At 40.1% G+C, this 21915-nt stretch overlaps 1 protein-coding gene across 1 annotated transcript; it reads right to left on the reverse strand.

The window, feature by feature from the left end:
- Window positions 1-900: 900 nt before the first annotated feature.
- On the reverse strand, window positions 901-17568 carry LOC102779762 (G protein-activated inward rectifier potassium channel 1-like). Its single transcript, XM_006798315.2, has 3 exons — window positions 16532-17568; window positions 4858-5074; window positions 901-1972 (listed from the first exon to the last, which is right to left on the reverse strand). The coding sequence occupies exons 1-3, from the start codon at window positions 17195-17197 to the stop codon at window positions 1308-1310; spliced, it is 1548 nt and encodes a 515-aa protein (XP_006798378.1). The 5' UTR covers window positions 17198-17568; the 3' UTR covers window positions 901-1307.
- Between the last annotated feature and the right edge of the window lie 4347 nt (window positions 17569-21915).

A 21915-nucleotide genomic window follows, 5' to 3' on the forward strand; every position in this document is an offset into this window, starting at 1 on the left:
AAGAGTGGCAAAGCACATGCGTAGTTAGCAAACATACAAGCGCACTCAAAGCTCTCAGTGCAGCTATATTACAGGAATAGAGCGTGTGAAGCATATGTAGGCTCTGTATAAAGTGAGTGGGTGGTCGAAGCTGCAGATTGATGGGGGACCCCGTGCGTGCTGTTAAAGCCAGTCAAAAATCATTTTCCCTCCCTTTCTTCCTCGCAATAGGAAAATTGAGGCTTTGGTCACTGAATATGCTGACTCTGAATTTAAAGATGATGATTTTGTTTTTGTTCTTTAATTGCATCCATGCTGTGTTGTGTGTTTGTACTTGGATTTCATTAAGCCCTATGTGTTCAAGGTTGTCCTACACTTTCAATCTACTATTTCACCTGCTTTTGGTACAAATGCTGACCACATGCAGAACGACAGTTCAATAAATCTATTGTGTTGGCATAAGTTGATAAAAAACAATGAGCCCCACTAACCAAATTGGTGTAGTCGTGTGTTCTGACATATACTGGCGTGAAGACGGTACACTGCGTTTGGATATGCTTGTTAAACAGGAGGCCTCAGCTGACCACATTCCTCATCAGTCTGCAATAACAAGTCATCTATAATCAGCTTCCATTCTCCAATAAACACATATTTATATTTTCCATCTTAACAGCAGTGTATCTCATTATCATCTCCCTCTCTCTAATATCCACTTACTGCACCACGGAGTTATGGGATTGTTCCTGCATAGTGTCGCTTGCCAATGTGGTAAAATTAGGGGCATTAACAACAGCCTATTAAAGCTCCAATTGCACCGCACTGCTGGATTACTTATTGATATTTGGCAGAATTGCAGCACTAAAAAATTTAATGTAAACATAATAAATTCTGGGGGGACGGTAATAAAAACGCAATAAAGAGAAAGATCAAACAGCATTTATTATCATCGTAATATAATTTATATTTAGATAAAACTAAGATTGACAGTTAAGTGTAGTGGTGCATACATTAAACAATGGATTTAGTGTATACATGCACAACTCTTGCAGAATAATCAAGTTTGCTTTAAGCTCAAGGTTTGTGTTTTCTGGTTGTGTGTACCAAAGCGTAAATTAATAATAGCATAGCTTCTGCTAAGCACAAAATCACAGTAATTCCAGTAAAGATTTAGTCTCAAGAAATAAAAATGAATAAACCTCTTGGTGTTTTTTTTTTTTTTGTTTTAATCAAAGCCTCCAAGGGTAAAGTACATCTTTGACTCTTGTTTTCATGTGTTTGTGGTCACTGTCACTGTCTGTATGTTGTTATAGTCCAGGACTGTCTGGATTTCAGCGGTCGGCATTCATCTTCCTTAGCTTTGGTGGCAAGTTATCCTCCAACCTCCCACCGGCTGAAAGAAGTGGGCTGTGCATGGGAACCGGAGCAGGAGACAGCGTGGATGGCAGGCTGTGCTGGTACAGGTCTCCAGTTGACTGGGTCATGGGTTCAAAGCCCACCTTGAGAGACTTTAGCCCTAGACGATTTGCTGCCTCGGGACCAGGTGAGGAACTGAGACGTTGCAGCTTTAGGGGGAGGTCTCCGGTGCTGCAGGCCTTCTCTGAGTGCTGGGAGCTAAGCATAAGCACTTTCCTCTGAAGGTCCTCCTTCCCCGACGAACTCATCCTCTGCAATTTGCTTGGAAGTCGAACCCCAGTCCCTACGTGATGGCCCCTCTCCTCAGTAGTGTTAATACAATCCACAGAAAACACACGGTCACGTCGGGCACCGTGGCTCTCAGTCAGTGCGGGGGTAGGAGTGGACAGAGGCGAGGGGAGAGAATTCTTCTCTTCATGCTCCTTGACACTGTACGGTGGTGTCGGCACCTCGAACGTGCTGTGGAACTGAGAGTAGTCGACCCTGAAAAAACCCTCTTCCAGGGACATTACTGGCAGGAAACGATGGCCCCATAAAACCTCATCCTCAGTGTATGACGTTCTTGCCTGGCATGTCATACCTAGAAGAAAGTGATGGCAGAAATAATTTTAATAACTGCTATTAAATGGGGTTTCAGCAAAACAATTAGAGGCTGATAACGAGGAATCTGTAGGATCGGCATCACTGCATGCTATCTCTTTTCTCTCTCGTTTATTTCTTGTGATGACAGCTTTATGCTTTGCTCTGTGTGATTATCCAGTTCAGTTTAGTCACGTACTAGAAGATTTAAAATAAACCCACATGAAAGGGCTATTGCATTTCCCAGTTCATAAAAGTAACAAGAGGCTTTTACACCCTAATGTTTTATTTTCAAAGCATGCAATGTTCCAATACTGATGTACTGTAATGGAATATGTGAGATCATTATATATATATATGCATATATTTCTTTCCTGGATTTCATAAGCTTTGTAAGTTTATCTTTCCTTGATCTGGTAAATTATTTTCACATTTTCTTCCATTAATGGTGACTAAAGTTGGCAGATGGTTTTAGGCAAAGCTGGTTGTGATAATTGCTCATTTAAATCTGATCATCGTGATGCTCTTACATCAAAACAACATGGCATGTGTTCTTTCTTTACTTGTCTTTATTTAACTCTTTGTGTTGATTGCAGCTTCAGTCTTCGGCCAGCTAGAGGAAAATCATCTGTTGGCAAACTGGGATCAGTTTTCATCATGCTCTGGTGGAGGGCCTAAATTATAGATGATGTATTAAGCAAAGATTTCTAGTAATGGGGGTGCCCGTGTGTCTGCTTTGTGTACACGTTTTCCATTTGACCTGAAGCTTGTAAAGTAATTTTCTTGACATTTGGATGTTTGTTGGAGGTCATTCGCGATCAATAATCACTTAGTTTGAGTTTTTTTTTTCTGATCCAATGGCTTTGCTACAACCTGAGCTCTTCTATGAAACACTACAGGCTAAAGAGTAGGAGTCTGATCCAGTCCCTCTGAGGGATGATATGTTCTGTGTTATGTCATAACCTGATGCTATTCCAGGCACACGACTCATCTTCATCCACAGAAACTTTTCACCATTTCTGTATTTTTTTTTCTAATTGCTTTAAGGCTCAGCTTTAATTGCAGTTGCAAGTTTAGGATAATTTTCCAGCATTTTCTCCTCTCTTACCAGTAAATAACTGAACTTCTGTTGATTTTAGTTGCACAAGACGACAGTAATATCAATGCAATGGAAGCTTTTGGGTCGAGTTTGACAGGCATGCTAGTTAAGGTTCATCATTTAAGCATACTTTAGGTATTCTGGTTAATGTCTACTGCTTTTTGCATAAAAATAAAAGCCCTCGGCACATCAAGACTTTATGTAAAATTCCTGACACTGGCAGAGGTTAGAGATTACATCAACATCATTCGCTGAGTGTTATGTTAGGGTCAGCGAGTTTACATAGTTGCACGTCATCTGCATATTGTCAAGGGGCAGCCTAAAGATGGAGTCAATATACCATTAAAAGGACAAAAAAAAAAAAATCTTATGCCATGTTGACTGCCCTTTAGTTTTATACGTTCTTTTTTATATAGAGCTAACAAATTCTGCCATTCTTAGTTTTCATCTCATTAGGTTGCCAGAAGTCAGCACCAGCATGGATCCTGTGTGATGCTGGGTTCAAGCGACAACCCATGTGATCCTGTTCTATTGCCACACAGAAGAAACTAACTATAACTCGTTGTTTAAAATTAGATGTAAACGAGAGCTTGGAATTGATTTTAGCTGTCAGAATTTTTTTTATCAGCAATGAAATTAAGTAGTTTTGTCACATTGTTGAAAACAGAAAAAAAAAATGCCTTGAAGACACAAACTAAAACTGACAAGAATTAGAGCCACTGCATGGTAATCTGTCAAGTCTGGTTGAAACAAAGTGAATGAGTAGGAGAGACGATCAACAAGCTGAACAGCTGTGTCAGCAGCAGCTGGATGTACCGGGAAGCTGTTAATGTGTTTGGGGTAATGGGATGTGGGTTAGTGTGAAGATGCACATACGGAAATGACATTTTAAAAATATGCTTATTTTTTATTATTGTTATTATTTTTAAGCATTCCTTTTCCATACAGTTGGCAGCATATTGTGGACAATTGTAGGTGACACTTCCAGGGCTTTCCTCTTCTGCTCCTCAGCTGCGAGTGCTGTGCACTGCGACACTAGACTTCTAGCTGCACCCTGATTTAATGGTGTTATCAACAGAGCACAGCCGTGTTGCCTGCCTGGCTTCTCGCTTCCCGCTGATCCTTCCCTTCTGCTCTAAGCCTATTCAGCTCCATGGTTTCTCCTACAACAGTGACACAGGCAGGGTTATGAGGGGATGCCTAGAAGCACGGTTGAAAAGAAAAGAGGAGGATGGATTTATTTGTATTGGACTTGTGGGATGAATCATTGTGTTAAATATGCAACAGAGAGATCTGTGTTGTTGCTGAGGGTACTCCAGCATGGCTGCCTGTAGCGTACAGCAGCGGCTTTATACCAGTGTCTCACACCCTCTGAATTACTTCTGCCCTCAGCTGTCATGTGAAAAATAGAGTGGAACTTCAACTAAAACCTCATTCATCAAAGTGACACACGCATCTATGACCACGGGGTTTTATTATGCATAGAGTAGACGTAAACTAATTCTGCAGAAATAAAATATCCCTCGAAATTCAATCAGTGCGTCATCCTCATGTGTTGATGTCATCCTTGGTTTCTCCAGTTCTTGTGCTGTTCAAATATGCAAAACTGGGAAGATGGGGAAATTGGATTCCAGATTATGAGCATCTATTTGATAGGAGCGTTACGTGGCTTGTTATTAATGTCGGACTTTACATTTAGATTGGGAGTGAGTAAAGCGGGGAGAGAAAACAAACAATGGGAATGGGGGAGGACACAGTTTAAAGAAATGATATGTAAGATTGCTCACCGGTAGTTTCAACGATGCCCTCGAGGATAACGACAATTTCAAACTGTTCACTCATGAGAGAGCGCTGGGATAGGTCGAAAAAGGGGCTCTTGGGATTAATTTCATGACAAATGGTGAGAGGGGATACCAGAAAGAGCTGGTCTGCACCCGTTCCAAAGCCTACATCCAATTCGCACTGGTCCAGAGGCAGGAACTCGCCCTCAGGTGTCTGACGAGACTGAAAGATAAAAGTCACACATAAGTAGACGGAGACAGAGGAAAGTGTACAGGAAGCGAAACAAAAAGGTACAAAAATAAAAGAAAGAGACAGGGAAGTGATAATTACATTCATGTAGTCTTTAAAAAGTCAATTCAGTTCTTCTGTCCACCTGTAAATGAAATATTTTTGTATTCTACTTGGATATAAGTACTTTATGACAATGTTAAAATGCCCAGTATTACAAAAGTCCAATGGAAAAGTGTCCTTTGTGGTAAGTTAAGTACCTCATTTGTAATTAGTCCCCTGGAGCTGTATGTGAAAAACTATTTAAGCAGCTTTAGCATGCTTGTGCTTTCTGCCCATCTGCAAAATGCTTTGCAACCCACTTCTGCTCCAACTACTCCTTTCATGCTGTTCTCAATGCTGCCTGCTTTCTCCCGTGCTGGGTTTTGTAGTTGATGTCTACCTTCAAATCTAAAGGACAGCAGATTTAAATAACATCAATTAATTCGAGTGTAGTGGTATTTTAAAAGCAGACTGATAGAATATAGAAATATTATTACTTTCATCTAATTAAGTGTTCCAAAATTTCTCGAGTCAAAAGGGGAGAAAATGCGTTTCTCTTAAAATATATAACTCTCGTGAAAAAACGATGAAAGAGATTTCTCTCTCACTCTCTCTCTGTGCTGTCTTGTTTGCCATGTCCACAGACTTTGCGCTTCACATTGATTTCTAGGAGAACTTGCAGGCAGACGTATGAGACAGCTGTGTTTGGACAGGACTTGCCCACAGAGCGTTAACTGGTGCGGAAGCATTTAATTGCCCAGATGATGTTAGAGCTCAGCACCGGGGTCCTGGATGTGTTTTCTTCTTTCCTGTCTTATTCTGTCTAATCAATCTGTTCACCTTTTCTCTTCACATTTTCTCAATTAGCAGTCTGTTTCACCTGTTATTACAAAGTCTTTTAAATTTCAAGACATTTTCTGACATCCTGCTGCAAAAAAAGGCTTTCCGACTTTCAAAAGCTTCAATATATAATTAATGTGAAATATTTTCATAGCTATAAAAATGTAGGAAGGGAAGATAAAAACAGGTGTGGGTGGGGGAAAAAAAGTCTTGAGAATGGCAAAAATCCACATTTAAGATAACAATATCTTCTTTGGCATCGTAGAGCTCAGTTAAAGTCAGTTATCAAAAAAGATGCTTAAAGTAAACTCCCTTTAAAGTAAATTAATGTCATTAACTCCAAAGAAAATAATCTGCAAAAAGATGATTTTACTCTTTTCACAGATTAATTTTTAGATTCTTTAATATGACACCCTGCCTTCTCTACTCTTCTCTCTTTTTTTGGGTCATTTTTTTTACCTCAAACCAATTATTTGGATGCGTCACTCACCAGCCACCCACCTAACAGCACACATTACTCCTCCACCTCAGCTCCACGCAGCTTCATAATGAACTCCCACACAGACTACCACACAGCCTCACCGGGTTCTCTGTAATGCTTTCTGCCATTTCTTTTGTTCTTGTTGTGAATCTTAATAATAATCAACACACTATTCCCTAAAACACAGTCCCCTCTTTCACCCCTGCCCAATGAAACTGGAAACTGGCCATTTGTAGGCTGCTTAACACACCCCTAACCTAGCTGGGTCATCTGTTTACTGATCTAAGCCATTCTGTTTTACTCTGACCCAAATGAGTAACCACTAATTTTGCTCTGGCTAGAATAGAAATTATCCACTGGAGTTAACTAGTTAAGCACATGCTTGCTCCATGATTTGGTTAAAAAGCCAGTCTGCAGACTCATTGTTGATGTTTTCAGCCCACTGGTCACCAGCTGATTGAAGAGAGCACATTAAATGAAAGACACAGCTGTTGAAATATATTTGCATGCTTAGCCTAAGCACTTATCTAAGAGAAAGCTTTCTGCTTTCAACTTGCAATAGAAAAGGAGTGAGAGATGAAGAGGGGCTGTAGTGTTTGGAATGTAGCTAAAAGTAGCTGAAGTTGCAGATACGTAAACCTAAGCCCTAAATCTGAGAGCAGACAGCTGCTGAAAGTTTCAGCGTTCAGGGAATACTTCTGGTAAATGGACTAGTTCGTATATAACGCTTTTCTGCTCTATCTGATCACTCAAAGCGCTTTATACAACTAATTCATTCACCCAATCACACGAGCATTTTTTCTAAGCTGTTAAGTGCTCCCTATCTAACATTCATACACATTCACACTGGATCGGAGAGCAACATGGGGTTAGTATCTTGCCCAAGGATATTTTTGATCGAACCACCAACTTTCTGGTTAGTAGCTGACCTGCTCTACCATCTGAGCTACAGCCACCCCACTTCTTAACAATAGGGAAATAAATAATGATGTGCTATTTGGCCTTGAAATAAACCAGACCAGGTGATGTGCTGATGCCGGTCTTGCTACAGGGGCTCGACAGAAAACAGCAGTTGGAGACCACAGCACAAACAACATGACTGCAATGAACTTGCAGTCATGTTTCCTTTGAAATGGTTGCTTCAAAAATGGGGTCTGTGACATCGTTAAAGCAACTGTGGTGCATTAAAATGGCAATAAAATGGTAATAAGAGATTCCTGATTGAAGGAGTCAAGTTTGCAATTCCATTCAGTTTTTTTGTAATAACAGTGATAAATAGGTGGAAATTTACAAATCTCTTGCTGTCTGTTGCAATTTTGTTGCCATTTGCATACGCATTGACTACTTACATTCAGAGTCCAGCCAGAATCTCAAAGATTTGAAACAGAAATTAGTGATGTCATTGCTCCAGGACATCATTGTAACAGCAGAATCAGACAGGAACTCAAGCAGCTTTGCTTTCATGTAAGAATATAACTAGAATACGACCAGTTGAGTGGAGTCCCCATATTACATATATTGATTGCAGAGTGTTTGCAGTCTGTTATAAATCAGCAATTACTAGCAAACCTTCATTAGTCTAAAGGTGACTACAATCAGGCCCAATCCAACCACGACTGTTTGGAGACAGTCTACCTTTTACCAGGGGATGCAACCACACTGCGACTGAAAGTGGTTGCTGTAGTACTTTTAGATTGCTAAATGTGAAGAAATTAATTGGAATCATCTAAAAACTACAAAGGAAATTTCTGTCCTCTTTTTTATTCTCCTGTGTCTGGGCCTTTAGATGAACATCTCTTCGAGAGAGCTTAAACACATAAGCACACTTTTTTCATGTATAGTATAAAGTTTATGGAATAAAATACACTTTGCTTAAGCGTTTCTCTTGGTTTTTGGTACCGTCTTTAAATGTGATGAAGTTTAAAGTTAACTAGGCTATTTTTAGGCTAGCTAAGCTATAACTGAGCATGGCGTGAATGTAGGTAATCGAGGCATTATACCGAATGGGAAAACGAAAAGTAAAAGCAGAAACTGTTTATAAAATAATCTAAAGACGATACATCGGCCCTCATATTTATCTGAAACACTGATGCTGACTAGTTTAACAAAATGTCATCAGGTAATTTTTCTGATACATGCACATAGACTGCATATTAGTCTTAGCTAATGTGACGGTGCACAGAGATGGTTCTGCCTTTTTTTCCTCGTGTAAATTATCTCAAAATGTTGCAGCAGGTAATCATTAATCCAAACTCCAAACAACCGTGCATATTAAACAGCATGTCTATAAACATGATTTATTGTTAGAATCTGTATTTGTTTTACTAGATAATAAAGTAGCTACCGCTGAGTTTGAAGTGCTGCATAAATAAGTTTAATTAATGAAAATTTTCTTTTAGTGTGCTTCTTTGTACTTCGCGCGCTACAGTTACTAGTCCAAGTCCGATTTCATCCTGACCTGTCCTATCTCCCAGATGCAAACTGTGAATAAGGTGCGAGTAAACAGGTTTTGCATTGCCAGAAAACACTGCATTCTATTTCTATCTCCTGTGAATATCAATGAGATGCTCGTCTGGATTTATGTCGGGGAATGACTTTCGTGTCGAGCGGGCATTGTTCACTTGTCAGGTGCTTACAGGCCACTGAATACTATTTGGCATTGTTCCTCCTTTGAGGGTTATCTCGTGTTAGCTTAGGGAAATTCTTCTTTTCACTTTCTGTCTTGGTTGCTTAAGATTAAAAAGATGGATGACTGTATGCAAACATTGACAGGCAAAGCTTCTTACAAAGGCCCCCTGGCACTCTCCTAGACTCCTTCTTGCACAAAGATCCCGAGATAGCTGAGCGTGTCTGCTTTTTTTTCCTCTCCTGTAAATCTGACATGCTGTTTCAACCAATCAACAGATTTTTCTCTCCAAGCTCTCACATAGTCAGACAGGAACTGTTTTTATTTCTTCTCCGCAATATTTTTGGGGAGCAGAAGCACTGGATGAGCACACAAACATCTCTCTTTGAATTTTTACCTGTCACGTCTGATTGCTCACCATGCCCATCAACGACTCAGCTACTCATTATCATTAGAAAAGCGAGGCGTCTTTTCTTTTTCCCCCCTCTGTGCTTGCAGTGGAAGTGTCTCAGTGGTGTGAATGATGCTCATGGATAAAGACAGGTGATAAATAAAACTGATTAGACCTAAAGGGTTCTGGTCTTCCTACTCAACTCCACTCCTGCTCGGCCAGACCCTCATCAATCAGCAGCCTCAGTGGAGATGGGGGTGGAGGTGCTTATAGGCAATCAGCTCGACCGGCCGACAGTCCGGCCGACAGTCCGACCAAATCATGCGCGCTTTCAGGCTGCAAGTTATGCACAGCCTAGTCATTAGATTTAGAAAAGATAGCCTTGGTTAACATTTCATCCAAGCCAATCCAGCAAAGACTGAGTGAGATTAATTAGAAAAGTTAAATAACAAGTTAAATTAATTGGGAAAAACAACCCGAGGTAGACTGCATGGTGTTCTTCTGCTCTTACAAACGAGAACTGCAAACAACTGCTTGTGTTTAAGGCTGCTTATGAACGGGTTTCAAATGAATGTCTGCATCTTCCTACACTTTCAGCTGTTGAAAGGCAGAATCGCTTACTGTAGCCAGCCTCTGGTAAAAGCATAAAAGACGGCTCTGTTTCTCTGCAGAACATCAAACCTTTGTTGCACCATCGTCGCCAAGATGTGTTCCTACCACAGCAACTCAAGATTTCATTTTTCCCATTTAAATGTGTTACTTTTTCTCCTTTTATATAACCGAACAACACTTACATAGAGCTTTCATTGCTTCGCCTAAAAGCTCCCTTTAAGCAGTCAAGCAGCCATTTCTGCTTTACTGTAAATCGCTTTTTACATCATAATCAAATACAGATTAATACACCTCTGCACGATCTGTTAATGAAAGAGCTCAGAGGGGAAACCTCACTGAGCTGAGCAGGCACACAATTACACAATTGAATTATGAGACCAGCATTTGGTGGATTTATCCACTTTAGAGAGCGTTTGTCTAAAGGTGCTCTTTTATGAGTGTGGAAATGTCAACTGAGAAGAGGCGAGTTTTCCTATTTAACATGTTTTACCGAGGGTAAGGTCCAGGTTACTTTTCTTTGAGACTGCATATTTTTGTTGTTGGTGTACTTTTTACATAATAGAACTGAAAGAAAGCTATTCAAACACACATGGGCGCGTTAATCGGACACACATAATTGAGTCTTGAGGCACAAGAAAAATGCGGCTCATCCTGATAACGTGAGAGGGGGCCAATGGCGCGATATGGCACAGATATTGCGGACAGATCCACTGAAAAGCTTCCAAAGATGACACCTACTCAGGGCTGTACAACGAAGTTATTCATTATGGGTGTACTACAATTCAACATTGTAATACACCCATGCAGTCCCTCAAAAACCAAAAACCTTCTGAGAGTTGACATTAATTTTGGGCGATTGTTGAAACATATTCACGTTTTTGAACATTCCCTGCAAAAAAAGTGGTATTTATATTTTTATGCTGCATCTGCATGTGGCTGCTCCACTGTACACTGTGCACCGTTTAACAAATAGCTCACTTTAATTAGTTTTGGGATCCAATCTCAAGCCCCTGGCAGTGAAGTCAGACACAGCGAGACAACATGACCTCCACTGCTCCAACACCTCGCCTCTTCTCCAACTTCCCACACTAGACTCGGCACACGGCTTCATAATGAGTTTATTGCTAAATCTTAACGTGGAGATAATACCAAAGGATGCTTTTGCTGCTTTCTCGGTGCGTGAAAATATGCAGTAGTAGTAGTAGAGAGCGTACTGGAAAGTAACAACCTGCCACATTTGCCTGAGTACAGAGGCATGTAAAGTCATACTGATGAGGTCGCTGTAGAGGCTTACGCTCCGCTAAAATTAAAATGAGACAAGATTAGGTGTAGCTTGAAACGCCGAGACTAGGTTGGAAAGCCATTCAATTCTCCATGTGGCAACTTTGTGACTTTGGCAGATATGGTGTCACAATGTTCTTGGCCAAACTGTGTGTTTGTTGTCAGCGTGCACCCTGTGAGTTCTTCTTGTGTGGAAAATTCTTTAACGAGGCTCATGCTCAGTATTGTTAGGAGCCTAAAGATGCTGTATTTATGCAAAAATAATGGTCCGGTGCTTCACCCCTGATAGAAGAAAGAAAAACTTGACATTACAGATCCGAAGCCATAGCAAATGCCTCAGAAAGAAACCTTAGGAATCCAAGCTGTACATCTATATGTTCTCATGTATATTTGAGAATGCACACTCCTACATCAGAATGTTCTGTCCTGTGTGGACTGAATTATTTAAGTATAGAATACAAACAAGAGAAACATGAACAGAGCAGACTTTCCAGCTCTTGGACTCGCTCATCAATACATGCAGGGATTCCAGGTCTTTTTTTCCAGCCCTCTGCAGCCTGATAGTATAATTGAGTCTTTTCTTATTAGAAAAAAAAATGGAAATCAATTCCAGTTCTAGTGCCTTTGTAACCTGCTGTGCAATCCTCTGAGGAGATATACAGCCACGACTATTTTACTCCCTTGTATATCTCTGAAATAGAAGGCACCATTCATACAGTGAAAATATTAAGAAAAAAAATCTGCCAGGCTCTACCCAGCTGTTTCTCTGCTCTCCATCTCTTTCAATCAATGTCCTACACACTCACACCCGCCTCCCGCTCTCACGGCTACAGCAGAGTCATATTTTCAGCTTGGATGTTCCACCAGGATGCCCTCTGAAGCTGCCGTGGATGCCTTCCAAAGCTGCATTTCAGCTGCTTATGGTGGGACTTTAAATGTTGGCTGTCATTGGTCAGTCTTTTCCTTATTTCTTTTATAATGCAGGGATTCAAGGCCTTTTTCCATGTCCAGTGATCATCCACAGCAGTACTGCAGGGCTCTTTCCAAACATAGCAGCAACAGCAATAACTTTTTGCAAGTTGAGCTGAATCCCTTAAATTCTCATTTTTAAGAGATGAGAAACAGCATACGTGGCACAGGATAATCACAAGGCTGCTTCCTGTCTGAACATCACAAACACACTGTGTTAAATTTTGATTTTTGACTTTATCTAACAAAGATTATGCTAGATTGTCCCTCAGTGCGGTGCAGATTTCTTCTTGGCTTAAGAAAGCAGCGAGCAGTGTTCCCCTCAGCTAATACGAGCCACAAACTTCTCTTTGGCTTCTTGGGCACGACCAAAATGAGAGGGAAAACCAAAGATTTTGCATGTAGGTGTGAGCTGATGGCCCGAGGCGCTTTTCAAATGAAGGCTCAGTGTGTCCATGAATTCCAGTAGGAGGTGAGACAGACTGATATGTGATTTTTCTGTGTGGTATTTAGTGTGTTTTAGTTGGCAGAGTACAAAAGGATGAACAAATAAAGCAGAAATAAGGTTGCTTATTACTTTACGTTTGTTCTTTGACAACTGGGGAGTCTGACAACAGGCTACTCTACCTTTCTTTTTACATATGCATGAGGGGTACAGCCCAATTCCCTTGATTGTATCCGCGTTTCAGTCAATTGCGTCATTCTCTTGCATCTTATTTCCTCTCGTGAAAACACAAGGCGGGAAAAAAAGGAACTGTCTTTTTGTCTGAGCCTTCATCTCAAGCGACGTCCATTTTTTATTTTATTTTTTTACAGTTTTGTCTAGTGACAGGGACACAGCTGGTCCATCCGTCACTCTGATTTTAAAGTACAATGGCGGCTTTTGTTCGTTTAGAGTTTGCACAAATAATGTTGCGGTGCACAGATGCTACTATCAGCGCAGCGGCCACAGCACACGATATTTGAATGTGTTACCTGCACTGCATTTATATTGTGTTTATTTCTGTCAGACTTCACTGGTAGCATAAATAATGGCAACAAATAACTAATTTGAATTTTAAATATATTCTCTTTATTATTTCATATTAATCCCAGTTGTAACCTTAATATTTTTTCATTTTTGGGCTAATAAATCAGTTCCACCAACTGTCTGTGTAATATTTATGGTAAGTGATTAAAAGCATTACATAACTTTTTTTACTAGGGTAAAAAAAATCTTTATTAAAATGTATGGTTCTTTTGACAGTCAGACCTACAGTTGCATGGTTCTAAATTTAAATGATGAAGTAAATAAAAAATGCTATTGATGCTGACTTTTCTCATATTCTTCTATTTTCTCATTTTAGTGAGCTGACAAAAGCGCTTTCAATGTGGAACGATTTAAGAGTAAAGTGAAGACTGAGTCTGTGGATTTACCTAAATTCTCTTATTTAATTGTTCTCCAAACACTACAAACACGAGAAGATGCTATTTAATATAATAGAAACCTTGAGAAATGTGCTGGTACAACCCACCACTGTTTAAAGACATTAAAAAAAAATGCCTCGCAGCGCTGGATGAAGGAGTTGGTTCAGCTTTGTGCAAATCTCGTTTGATGCTTGTTTTGATTCCCACAGGAAACGGAGCTGCGCAGGTGTTTTCAAATTCAATTCGGCTAAAGTGCTTCATGCAGAGAGGAGGGAAAGCTGATCGTTGTCATCTGTGGTGTCCCACTTCTTTTTTTGTTTTAATGAGTTCGGTAAGAAATACTGCGCAATGAAAAGATTTAGTAAGGAAATGAACTACTTTAACCACACTGGTGGCAGCGGGAGAAAATACCCGCTCAATTACATCTGTGCATGGAAATGAGGCGTTGAATGCTTTATAAGTTTGCAAGTTACAGTTTATGAGAAGCAAGAGGAAACGCCTCAGTTAGAAAGATTAACGAGTAACGAACATCATATTGCAGGATGTCCAAAGCTTTTCCAGATAAATCTGCAATAGTTTTAAGTATTTGAACCCCACTGATACAACTATGTTTCCGCTTGCAGTTCAAATGATAGAGATTTACAGTTAAAGTTGAATTTTGATGCAGTGTAAAAAAATTTGTTTTGATTTCTGAAGTTTGAGGGCTGTTCGCGTATTCCACTCTAGTTTCTTAAACTCTGCCTCTCTTTTAAACTCTTTTTAAACAAGTTAAATGCTTCCACTGCCACTAATGTCTTTGGGTATCTTATGATGAGGCAAGACTTTAAAAAAAGGCTGTAGTTCAACAGCACCACCAACATTTCTATACAGGGACTGCACTAAAAGGCATCCAACTTAAAACAATACAACTATGGCAGTAGTTTAATTCAGCATCGTATTTGATGATAAATATTTACACGTATGTAAATCCTAAACAAGGCTTGTGGTCTGTGCAATGACTCACCAGACTGTTATTTTTTTCTTTGTGTGTGTGTACTCTGGCAGGGCTGCTACAAATATTCTGTCTTGGTAAGAGAGTCTTTGAAGCGAAAGAATAAGGTTAGACCAGAAAGCCCTTGAGCAAAAAATGATATAAAAAAAATCTAAGAAGCACACAGTGGATGCTGTGTTTATTGTATTTCACAGAGAGGGGGAGTGTAAAGAGGATGTGGGGTTGGCATAGGTCTTGGAATATATACTGATTGTATTTCTGGCAGTCTGGAAAGGAAGCAAATGGGTTTTACCTCAGCTCCATTTAAAAAAAATAAAATTAAAAAAGGAGTTTCCATTATTTTTAGTGATTTCATGTCTGTTCAAATCTCATTGACACTCCTGTTTGTTAAGTTTTGGATTCCCATGTTATTAAAAAAAACTGCCTTCAGTTTCAACTTACTTAATTTAACACTGAGCTCCAGTGTACTGATGTACTGCAGTTCACACTACCACTGGTGTATTACGCAGGTGGAGAGAAGCCTATGGTTCAGTCTTACAAGGGAGGCGAGTGAAATCATCGCAAACATGTGCAATTTTACTTTCTGCCTATGGGGTTGTTCACTTTCTCCATGCTTGTAACTGTGGAATAGCACAGTCCTCCCTGCCTCCCTCTTTGCCTGCATGCATCATTAAGCTGACCAATGCTGTGCTTGATGTAGCTGTGCGGAGGAGAACACACATATAAACAAGCTCCAAGCACCTCTCTAATGCTGTTTGTCTTCTTTATGGCCCATTTTGCACATTGAACATGGATGTGGCTGAATGGAGCTCTATTACGATAATTAACACAGGGGGGCCTGTCAACCTTGGTGCTGTTTGTGGCAATTTTCTGCACTGCTGCCTGTTTTTAGAGTTTGAGGTTTATTAGCTGTGTTCTCCCAAAATCTGCTAAGTTGAAGCCATAATGGCACAAACCCACTTCAACAATGCATAGGCTTCTTCTTCTTTTTTTGCAGCTAAATTCAAACACTGCAGTGCTTTCTAACTCTTTTTAAAATTCAGAAAGGAAATTTAAAAAAAAATGCATCACCTTAAATACTTTTTATGTCTTAACACTCTCTCTCCAGAGCATTGTTTTACTGAGTCCAGTGATCTGCTGTGGTGTGTCAATCTCAGCTCCTTACTGATTCACTGAGCCTAACTTTCTATCAAACACAAGGGGGAGGGGCATCTGTCTGTCACATCTGCTTACTGATACACTTCTATCTGCCCATGTGTCACCAGTTGAAGCGGAGCTGATGCTGGGCACAGTAGGGACCATGCACACTGCAGCCCTCCCCACAAAGACAACACAGTCTTTTCTCTCTTATTTCAGTGGTTTGTGAGGCACCCATCTGGCTGCTGCTCAGCTTCACCATATATACTTGACATATACTTGAGCAATTTGCAGCTTGTCTTTGGCCTCGTGGGCTTAGGTTAGAGATTCAGCGATGCAAGCTGTCATTCAAGTGTGCAGTCACGCTTAAAATAAATGACCGTGGAAGCTTAAGGAAAGTAAAAAAACAAACAAACAAAACACGGGATGCCAGCCTTCAAAGAAAGTGCTCCACGCTGATGAGATAAGGCAGTGCTGCTGAAGCTCCAGTGTATCAGCAGGGAGTCTAATAAGTTAGCGTAAGTTAACTACATTGCATCTATTTCAAAGTCATGATTTGCTTTACTGATGAAAGGAGATGTGGTTTAAAACGAACTGCTCTTACTCTTGCAGATTTAGATTCTTTTTTAATTTATTTTAATGTTATTAGCCGAGTGTGTCGATATTAAGCTTACCTTTATAAGCTTGCACCTGATCTGTGCGGACACCATGTGGCTGTTCCGTAGGTTGCCCACACGGAACATGAGGCACAGTTTGCCGTCTCGCAGAGAAATCACCGCGTCCTGACTGAACATGAGCGTTTCTGCGCGTTTCTTGGGTTGGGACATTTTTATGAACATACAACCGATGAGAAAAGCGTCCACTATGGAGCCCAGCAGCGATTGGAACAAGAAAAGGATTATGCCCTCCGGACACTTCTCCGTAATGTACCGGTAGCCGTAACCAATTGTGGCCTCAGTCTCGATGAAGAACAGAAAAGCTGAGGGGAAGTTGTAAACATTGGCCACACAGGGGGTGTAGGATGAGTCGTGGCCATGATTTAGATCTCCTCTGATGTACGCAATGACCCACCACATCGATGCCATGACCAGCCATGCGATGGTGTAAGTTAGGATGAAGATCAGTAGGTTCCATCGCCACTTTAAGTCTACCAAAGTGGTGAACAGGTCAGAGAGGTATCTGCTGGTCTCTCCACCGAGGTTTCCGTGCTGCACGTTGCAGCGACCGTTCTTCTCCACGAAACGCTGGCGTTTTTTCTTGACCGGAGCAGAAAAAGATGAAGCCCGATTTGTGTTAACCACCTGATAGTCTTCGCCAAATTTTCTACGAAGTGCCGCCATTTCAGCTCTGCTGAAGAAAGTGGGGAAAAATACTTGCAGTTTAATCCATGCTTTTGGTTGTTTTAGCCTCCAAAACACTGGTTACCTGTAGTGCGTAAAATGCGCCATGGCCACTTTAGCGCGCACATGAAATCCTATGAATAAAAAAAAGAATCGTGCGTATTTCAGTGCTTTTAAAGCACAGTCACCATCCTCTCAGATAAAAATTTCCACTGTTCTGCCAGTTACTTTACATGACATCTGAGGATCGCTGACTGTAGCTGTGCGCTCTGCTCAGCCTCCCCACACTCTGACTGGTGTGATACTCGCCAGTGGAACGAAATACGATGAGTTGTCTACCATTCACAGCCTCTGGTGGGCTGTAAAGAATTGGAAAAAAAAACGGGAGAGGGAGAGATGTGAAGAGAGGGAGGGAAGGGGGCAGGGAGAGAGGAGGATAGAGTTACACAAGAAGGCGTTTGTGTGTAAGAGAGAGATGGAGGGAGGCGTTCAGTTTGACTCTTTTCTGCCCAGTTCATTCATACAGGTAGTCAGTGTGAGGCTTAACTGATATATTCATCAAAGCTTTGGTTAATTTATTCAGTGATTCCCTTTGAGTAGTCATATTGCCTTTATATTACAGCTGCTTATCCTGGTCTGCACTGAGACATACAGCCACACAAAGTAAAGAGACTGGAGACATTTTGTGCTTTAAAGTTAGATTGTGCCATCTACTGGATAGATAACATACATACATATTTATTTTAGTGGACTGGGCAACATGGGGGCTAGGGTATCACTAACATAACTGCTGATAAAATTTGGTCTTCTGCTAGCCTGTGCCAAATTGCTAAAAACCTAATAATCTGAGATATAATTAGTAAATTAAGAGCAACTTAGTGGTTTATGTGTTAAATATTCTTCTTGAATGTCAGCTTTTATACTGAAGACATTGCATGGGTTTGAGAGATGACCATTCTTGGTTCCCTTTTGGCCTCAATCAAAGCCACAAAAGGTCTGCACTTCATGCAAGTGCCATTTTCATTATTAACTAATGCATAATCACACTTTGAGTCACACAGATAGCATAGTCCTCCAACCAACCCTCACCTCAAGTGTTTTTGTTCAGCCCTTTCATTCGTGTTGAGACCCCAGTAGGAGTATTTCTGATATAAAAGAGCTGTGCCCTCTGAAAAACAAGATCTATAATCACTTTGTTCCTCTTTCAATGTATTTTTAGCACTTAATCAATAAATGATGTAATGGCCTGATTTTTCTGGAACTTGATCCCTGTGGACTTTTTAGTTGTTGCTTCGGGTAGGCATGGCAGCAGAACAAAAAAGATTTTTAAAAATATATGGCACCAGACAAAAAGTGCAATTTTAAGTAGCTAAAATGAATCCAGTCTAAGGAAACCGTCCAGCAAGAAATCCTGCTTTAAATATTGTAAGTTTTCAAGTAGATGTAAGTGTGTAGCATGGAACAGAGGGGTGTTTTGTGATTTTTCCCTTCAATTATTTTGAGAAAATTGGATAGAAAAAAGCACAACCTGCTCTTGCTCTGACAGTTCAAAGATTTCTGTTCAGCCATAATCAGTAGAAACAAGTACTCGGAGCAGAAATCTGACTGCTCAAGTTATCATTCATCACGAACTCAATGAGAGACTGAGATAGCATAGATGCGCTTGTTCTAGCTCATTTGAAATTACTTTGTCACTGTAACATGAGTATATTTTTGCCCAACACATGTTCTGTATCTGTTGTTTGTCTTTGTATAAGTCAATCCCCTTTAATGATTTGTTAGGTAACAGCTTCTACAGCTTCATTTTTTTTTTATAATATGTTCTTTTGTACTACGGGTTTACCTGATGGCTGCTGTTTTTTTGTGGTTTGTCAAAAGCACCTCTATTGTCCCTTTGGTGACAATAAAAGTTCTTTCATTTTGAAAGCAAAGGTAAGAAAAGCTGAGGGGTTTTATTATGCCAAGTTTAGACAAACACAATATCAGCTCGATAATGACCCAACTTGAGAGATGTAGGGCCCTCGGCAAGAGGCAAGACGATTCTTCCCACTATTCTCACCTCACAGCATACTGACAAATAGACTCACTTTTTTTCTACCTTTCCCTGCCCTATAAAACAACGTCTGCAATGTTGAAATGCAAATTACTATCCCAGATGCTAATATACATGGAAAAGTAAAAGATAAGCTGATGAAATTAGGATCATGCTGACAGCCCACAGCTATTCTTTACTTTCTATTACTTTTAGAGTGTTTTTCAATTTTAAGGCAGCCAATACTTGCTTTGAACATCATTCTGTATTTACTCTTTTGGTGAAATAAGTCGGTTTACACCCCTGCTCCAAGACATCGTCATGCCTGGTTAAAGTGCACTTAGTTGGGGACCAAAGTAACTGCATCATATCTCACAGGCAAAAATTTGTAACATATAATTTTAAATATTATAGTTATTTAATATCTATAGTCAGAATATCCGATAGTTTGGTTCTATAGCACAGGTAGCATAAATAGTACAGACAAACACAAGTCATTTTAGGGTACTTTATGTTGCAAGTTAAAGATCCTACAATATTAGAGAGAGCCAAGCACTTTGTTACTGTGGAAATGGAAATTCCCTTTGAACAGGAAGGAAGAGAAGACATATAAACAATCAAGACAAAGCAGGAACAGACAAAAGTTAGTGACATGCAGTAATGGCAAACAAAAGCACAGCATGCACAGAGTGAAAACAGCTATGTGACGGAGAAATGTTCAGTGCATCACGGAAAATCCCCACACCTAAGGGATGGTTCAGGGTCACCTGACCCAGCCCCAACTATAAACCTTATCAAAAAGGAAGGTTTTAAGGCTAATCTTAAAAAGTAAGAGGCTGCCTGTCTCCTGAACTTAAACTGGGAAGAAGGGCCTGAATGTTCTGCCTCACATTCTCCTTTTAGAAACGTTTTGAAACACAAGTAAGCCTGCAGTCTGACACAGAAGTGTTTTATTTGGACGCTGAGATACTCAGTAAGATACACAATTTGGGACTTGTAAGTGATTTCAATTCAATTCTGCATTTTGCAGAAAGGAAATGAGCTACATATTACAGCCCTCATGTTAGGTACACCAGAGTGGTGAGTTTCAGAGATGCACAAGTGCTCTTTCTAGCACCTGTCAGTACTCTCGCTGTGGCATTTTGGATCCAATTAAGGAGTTTTAAGGAGCATTTTCGAACAACCAAATAATAAGGCATTACAATATTCCAAGCTGCACATAGCAAATGAACACCAAACAGGATGTACCCAATTTTGACAAAAATCACATAACGACAGAAATGAATCCAAGAAATTTTGCAAAATGTGCAGGTTAAAGGAAACACTCTGTTCACAAATGTTGAAGTAAGTACTGAAATTTGTACAGTCAAAAACGATGACTGAATGTTGTCTGAATTTGCAGGCATGAAACTGCACATAATCCAGGCTGTTATGTTTTAAGACATGCCTATAGATTTGTGCTGTTCTGTGAAGTGAGCCATAATGATAAAGGCTTTATATTCACCACATCAAGAATTTCATTTGTAGTGTCAGTTCTTCAGCATTTTTACTCAGAGTGACTATTGTGCAGTATTAGAGTCTGCTTTATATTACGCTGAGATTACTCCTAATGGAAAAATCTAACAGACTTTGAGGAGAATTAATGGTAAACTGAAAGCTTAATCATTTGAACACAGAAACAGACGACTCTGCACTATCTTCAGGTCATAAATGCAAGAAAGGGATGAGAGAGAAGGCAGACCAGGATGAACAAAAGAGCAGTTATCAAAAGCACTTGGGAGTACTTCTGGAACACTCTGTAATATTTCTTGTGATAAAGGCAAATTCTTGTGGACATTAAATTGCCTGGTATGTTAAAGTGTATCACCTCTTATAGTAAAAGGCAAACCTGCTCCACAGTCCAAGCTGTGGGTGATAAAACTGGCATGATGCAACAAAATGGAATTTAAACTGCAATTTTCCAACTGATATTTGTTTTGAAAGGTACATTTTTATTAGAATAATAATAATTATTCTCATTATGAGAGCGTTAGCTTGGAAACTAAAAGTGGGAAAAGTTTGTACATGTCACAGGTGTTGCATTTTATCTTTATATCAAAGCACATGAACAAACCAGGACAATAGAAACTCCTTCAAACAGATTTCTGACGAGATGAAAAACAAAAACAAAAACAGAATGGCTCATTTATGATCAGTTAAAAGTAGCGCTGTGCTGACTCGCACTGTTGAAAGGAGCAGCTGTTCTGGGTGAGTCAGAAAAAAAGCTTTTGAAACAACTTTAAATGACTCCAGTCAACACGGAGCCTTTGAAAAGAAGTTATTATGGCCCTGCCTGATGATGTTGTGCTAAGCAAATGTTTATCGTAAACCAAAATGTTTGCTTGCTCATATTTGTGCTGCGAGTTAAATGAAAAGATTGATAGCACTCGCTGTGATTAATGAGATGCTACTGGCAGCAAATGTTTTACTCAGCTTAATGTTAAGAATGAAAATTAAAAGAAAGCAGCCAGCACCAGGCTCTATTAAGGTAACAAAGATGCCTGTTGGTGACCATCCCCAGGCAGCCTCTGCATCTGCTGAGCTGAGCTGTCCTCGTACACCTTGAAAATAACAACACCTACATTAGAAAGCTATTGCTCTCAGCTCTATATTCAATGCTGCCACACTGATTAGCATTCTGAGCTTG

The sequence above is a fragment of the Neolamprologus brichardi genome, chromosome 4 (genome assembly GCF_056152115.1).
Source record: "Neolamprologus brichardi isolate AB-2024 chromosome 4, ASM5615211v1, whole genome shotgun sequence".
Taxonomy (NCBI): Eukaryota; Metazoa; Chordata; class Actinopteri; order Cichliformes; family Cichlidae; genus Neolamprologus; species Neolamprologus brichardi.

Coding starts and splice junctions, on each gene's coding strand:
- LOC102779762 (XM_006798315.2), bottom strand. CDS start 17,197: ATGGCGGCACTTCGTAGAAAATTTGGCGAAGACTATCAGGTGGTTAAC. Junction 5,075..16,531: donor TCAGGTGCAAGCTTATAAAG/GTAAGCTTAATA, acceptor TTTATCTTTCAG/TCTCGTCAGACACCTGAGGG. Junction 1,973..4,857: donor GGGCATCGTTGAAACTACCG/GTGAGCAATCTT, acceptor ACTTTCTTCTAG/GTATGACATGCCAGGCAAGA.